The sequence below is a fragment of the Sciurus carolinensis genome, chromosome 11 (assembly GCF_902686445.1).
Source record: "Sciurus carolinensis chromosome 11, mSciCar1.2, whole genome shotgun sequence".
NCBI classification, from domain to species: domain Eukaryota; kingdom Metazoa; phylum Chordata; class Mammalia; order Rodentia; family Sciuridae; genus Sciurus; species Sciurus carolinensis.
In genome coordinates, this window is record NC_062223.1 from 28,085,982 (window position 1) to 28,091,981 (window position 6,000).

Consider the following 6,000-nt stretch of genomic DNA (forward strand, 5'->3'; position numbering starts at 1 on the left):
GATACATGTTGCTAGAATTAATAAATAAAAGATTATGCCAAGAACTTTTCTACAAGATTTATCAGTTTAGATGTTGTTATAACTGCTCTGGTCTCTGAAATTAGCAATTACTACTTAGAATTGGTGGAAATAAAATGGTTGAAAAGCACAGAATGTAGTTTAAATGAATCCAAATGTTCCATACATCTGAAAAGAGTCAATAAACACACATTTAAAAATGTATCAGGTGCTCAATCTACTCTTTCCAGTAAGCCTACCCAAGCAAACGTTGACTTGTCCAGTAGGTAATCTGAATATTCTATCAGAATGTGCTTCAATTTTATGAAGGAAATTGCTTTAATGTTATGGAAGAAAATCATTTGCAAAATTATCAGGAGATATGGTGATAAATACCTAGCAAAGGAAGACAGAAACGCTTATTTTATGACTTTTCAGGTCAATGTTCCTGAAAAAGAGATAAAATGATAAAGAAATTGGGGAAAAAATTGGTTAAAAATCATTATGGATATCTGAGGATTAGTGAAAAGCTTTGAGCAGATGAACATGAAAATTTAAGAGATGAATTTGGATGTTGCCTGTATCACAGTCATCCAGGGTCACATAGACCAATGTAGAGACAATGGATTGATTTATTGACCATGAGATCAGAATCTCTCATTGGAGTTCTCAGTCAAGGAGTGAGATGATCTGATTAAGAGTTAAAATGCTAAGTTGGGCTGATTCAGCAAAACAGTTTCTTGGAGGCCAAAATGAAAGTTGGTAGACCTGTCAGGGGGCTACGGCAGTGGACCAGGGATGTAATATATATATGGAGGAGGATCTGATTTGCAAAACATTAATAGGGAGAGTGAACAGGATTTATTGAATGAACAAATAAGTAACATGAAAGGAATAAAAGATTCGAGGGTATTGTCAGAATTTGGTCTGAATGGTTGCATGGAAAGAGGAAATATTGGTTAGATAAAGAAAACATAAGAAGTGAAAGATTTATTGTAGAAAAATTAAAAATCTACTATTGAAATTACTAAATGGATATCATTTGGAGGTGTCAATTAAATGGTTACAGACACCATTAAGGGAGACACAGTGATGAAGATAGACAATTCCAGGGTGCTTTAAGCATTTACAGGTTAGGAAAAGAAAGAATATCCAAGTAAAGATGGTAAAAAGAGGTTTAAGTGAATTGGTATGACATCTGAGACTATGTGATAATTATTGGTCACACATAGTACCACATAAAATACTGTGGTTTTATTGTGTTCCTTTCTCCCCACTCCCACCTCATATTAATGTTGAGGTCCCCATCTCTACAGAATGTGACTTGATTTGGGGATGGAGTCTTTCCAGAACTCCTCAAATGAAACTAAAGGCTAGCCCCATCCAATGTGACTGGTGATCTTTCAGAATGGGAAATCTGGATACAGGGTGATCAACACATGAATACAGTCGATCACCAGCAAAACCAAGGACAGGAACCTAGAACAGCCCCTTGCCTCACAGTCTTCTGAGGGAATCAACACTGTCCACACCTTTATTTTGAATTAGTATGCAAAACTCCAGGACAACAAATTTCTGTTGTTCAAACCACTCAGTATATGCTACGTTAGAGCAGCTCTAGCAAACAAGTACAGCTTTGCTAATGGGAAGCGGTCTTGGAATGCTGCTGTAATAAATATCCAAACATGTGGAAGTAGCTCTAAGATTGAGTAATGGGGTAGATACTGTGAGAATTTTGGGATCATGATAGAAAAAGCCTAAGTTTCCTTGAAGTAACTATAGCTAAAAATACAAACATTGAAAGGTGATTCTGGTGAGGGCTCAGAAAGGAAAGAGGAGAGCTGTAGAGAAGTCATTCTTGTATCACAAATCACAAACATGGTGAGTACAATGTGCCTAGATATATGAATGCTAAGATGTTTGTCACTGATTGTACAATGGATGTGTATTGGTGTATTGGAAAGTGGAGGAAGGGCAATCAATCACTCATAGCAACTGAAACAGTGACTTTGTGTCTATGATCATACAATAGTAATTTATTTTACTTGCTCTCATTATGCAGATTGCCTTAAGGGTATCTCAGGTATTACACCTGAGACTCTTGCAGCATCTACCCATTGACTTAATACATGTGCATCTTTTCATGGAATTCCTTTTTCATTCATATTGTTATGTCACTTCTCACTTAAACTCATCATTAAGTATGGCTTCTTCTGGGAAGCCTTCCCAGATTCCAGGAGGCTTAACAATTCCACCTCTGTGGAACCATAATATAGCATGAGTGAACATGTTTATAATGATTCTTATTAATTTGTCTTTAACTGCATGAATTTATCCTTATGTATCAAATCATGTAGATCAGAGAATCCTACATTATTCAACTTGGTAAATCAGATATCTACAGCAGGTAGATGGATGCAAATAGATGCTTCTTACATATATTTTAGACAATGAATGGATAAAGATCAAGATTATAATACTTCTAAGGATGCTTCTATTGCTTTATAGGTAAACTTCCTTAATATCTGGAATAAGCATCAATAAAAGAATAGATGGAACACAGGAGCAATACAACTTACTTTGTCCTCTTGGGCCTCACACAGAATCCAAAGGAGCAGAAAGTACTTTTTCTTATGTTCTTGCTCATCTACATCCTAACCATGGTGGGAAATCTGCTCATTGTTATGACCATAACCTTCAGTAAGACCCTGGGCTCACCAATGTACTTCTTTCTTGCTAGCTTATCATTTATGGATGCCATTTATTCATCAGTTTTCTCTCCCAAGTTGATTTCCGATTTGTTCTTTGGGGAAAATACCATATCCTTCAAGCTTTGCATGACTCAGCTCTTTACAGAACACTTTTTTGGTGGATCAGAAGCCTTTCTTCTGTTGGCAATGGCTTATGACCGCTATGTGGCCATCTGTAAGCCTTTGCATTATCTGGTTATCATGAGGCCATGGGTGTGTGTTGTGCTGCTGGTAGTGTCCTGGGTTGGAGGCTTTCTGCACTCTGTAATTCAACTAAGCACCATTTATGGGCTCCCATTCTGTGGCCCCAATGTCATTGATCATTTCCTGTGTGACATGTACCCCTTATTGCAACTCGTCTGTATTGACACCTATGTCATTGGCCTCTTGGTGATGGCCAACGGGGGACTCATCTGCACAACTGTGTTTCTGCTCTTACTCGTGTCTTATGTGGTCATCTTTCACTCTCTGAAGAACCTGAGTCAGGAAGGGAGGCGGAAGGCTCTCTCCACCTGTGGCTCCCACATCACTGTGGTTGTCCTCTTCTTTGTTCCCTGTATTTTCATGTATGCAAGACCAGCTAAGACTTTCCCCATTGACAAGTCATTGAGTGTGTTTTACACTGTCATAACCCCCATGCTGAACCCCGTCATCTACACTCTGAGAAACTCAGAGATGACAAACGCTATGAAGAAACTCTGGGGAGGAAAAATCACATCAGGTAGGAAATGAGTGAGTTGCCGACTATGGGGAGAGTCATTTCAGTATAAATCTGTATCCTTAGAGCATATAAGGTTTCTAAAAACTAACACTAAATTCCCTTTTCTTCAAAAGCATTTCTGGTAAGTATAATTAAAGAACAAAACATGTGTTTGTGCCATGAATTGAGTTCCCTGCTATAATGTAAGCTCTGTAATGTTTTGTTTATCACTGGACCACTGTAATGCACATATAGTAAGGAGTCCATAAGTAAGATGCAATAAATTAATGAATGAAATTTTTGAGACACTGCAATGGTTTAATTTCTCTATTAATTTTATTCCTTGCTTTGTCACTCCTTGTCTTACATTTAGATTTTTTATTCTTTTAATTATAGTAGTTAAGTATAAAAATGCTATATAAACTCTCATTTTATTTGAAAGCAGTTATGTCACATGTGTAAATTTTATAGAATAATTTTCCTTCTAAAATAAAAATGGAAAATGTAATAGATGATGATTTTAAAAGTAAACCAACACAGTATGGTAAGACTGTAGAATAAATCTACCTATCCCAGAGTCTCTCAGTGCAACTCTCAGATGCATGCACCATGCTGTGCTTCTAAGATTCTTCAAGAAATCTTATCCTTTGTGCCAATGAAGGCGAACTGGGAGGACATTATGCTAAATGGTATAGGCCAGACTTAGAAAGACAAATACCGCACCCTGTCATGTATATGTGGAATCAAAAAGAGACTCCAAGCAGAGAGCAGAATGGGAACTGTCATGGGCAGGAGGGAGAAGAACTGAGATGCTTGTTAAAGAGTACAAAATGCTATTATGTAGGATAAATGATTTCTGGTGTCTAATGTGTAGTGTGGTAACTATCATCAATAACCCCGCATTGCCCTTGGCACTTGACATGAAGGTAGATTTTTAGTGTTCTCACCACAAAAAAATTCATGAAGAAGTTTGCACCATGAGTGTCAATGATGTGTTAATTAGCTTTATTTTGGTGGCTATTTCACAATGTATTCATATATCAAAATATCATGTTGTGCACCATAAGTATGTATGATTCCTATTTGTCAACTTATCCTATGTGTGTGTGTGTGTGTGTGTGTGTGTGTGTGTGTGTCAGTAGATTTGTTTTAAGCAAGCAGAACACAGATTTATTGAAAAGGAAAGAGAGTATAACACTCCCTAAAGTACAATGGAGGGTGCTGAGATACATTTGGGGAAAAAAAAAAAATACTATTACTGCTAAAAATATGACTACCCATCAATGCAATTTACCATTTCTTTGTAGTTATTTTTACCTATAAAGTCTATTCCAGAAAGATCCCCACTTTACTTAGGTTGTCTGTTTCTCTTTGCAGTTATGTCATAAACTTTATGAAGCGTGTGCTCATTTGGAGGTTGGTTTTCCAGTTTAGGAATGGCTTCTTTTTCTCTGTCTCTATACTAAATGACATTAGTATACTTTCAATGATTTTGGCAGTTCTTGCTGTCAATATTCTAACACTGTTAATTTCTTTTTCTTGTTGAGTTGGTTTGGCTGCTATATCCAGTATAATATGAAATAATGGTGATGACAACTAAAATTATCTTAATTTCTGTTTTATTGTTTTTTATTAAAATAGAGAGGTGCATGGTATCTCAAGGTACCATCTTAGCAGTTATGTATGTGGTTACCCAATTTTATCTTTATATGTATTAATATAGTCAATTATATCATAGAATTTCAGTGTAGTAAATTATCTGTTTGTTAACTATGCTAGTGTAGTGTTATATGACTTTCTTGTATAAATGGATTCTTGTGAATTTTTAAAAATGATTTCTATATTGATTTTATTAGTAAAAATAATAGAGATTTATATCTGTGAAACATTTTTTTGCATTTTATATACTAAACTGTAGCCAATCACCTTTTTCAAAGTTTTTTTAGTTGTAGATGGACACAATACCTTTATTTTATTTATTTATTTTTATGTGGTGCTGAGGATCAAACCCAGTGCCTCACACATGCTAGGCAAGTGCTCTATCACTGAGCTACCACTCCAGCCCCCAATCACCTTTTAATAAGTTCATCTCCAATTTTTTTTTATTTCTTTCATACTTTATGTTAGCACATTTGATTAGTTGACATGATACATATTTTACTCTTAAATTTTTATTGGTCTATTTTCTGTTTAGAACTTAAGTGTACTGATAGATCCTTAGCACATATGATGGTTCTGGACACAATAAATAATTGTTGATTAAATGCCTTATAGAACGAATTAGTTTTACTCTTCAAAATGTTTCATTTTCTGACACAATTTAAAAAGCATTGGATAATATTTCTTGGAAGGTTTGTAAGTCAAATAAAGTACATAGACTCAAGCAGTTGTTCCAATTGTGGTGAAAAACTGTGTTCACAAAAAGAATTACAAAAGAGTTCATAGCAGATTTTTCATCATAGATAAATCCTGGAAACAACCCAAATGTTTCCCCAAAGTACATGGATAAACAATGTGTCTAATATTCACGTAGTGGAATATTACTCAGCAATA

At 35.5% G+C, this 6,000-nt stretch overlaps 1 protein-coding gene across 1 annotated transcript; it reads left to right on the forward strand.

Annotated features, from left to right (window-relative positions):
- Positions 1-2,546: 2,546 nt before the first annotated feature.
- LOC124958970 (olfactory receptor 4A47-like) lies at positions 2,547-3,479 on the forward strand. The gene has a single exon (XM_047517592.1). It carries the CDS (start codon positions 2,550-2,552, stop codon positions 3,477-3,479), a length of 930 nt encoding a protein of 309 aa, XP_047373548.1. The 5' UTR covers positions 2,547-2,549.
- The last annotated feature ends 2,521 nt before the right edge of the window (positions 3,480-6,000 follow it).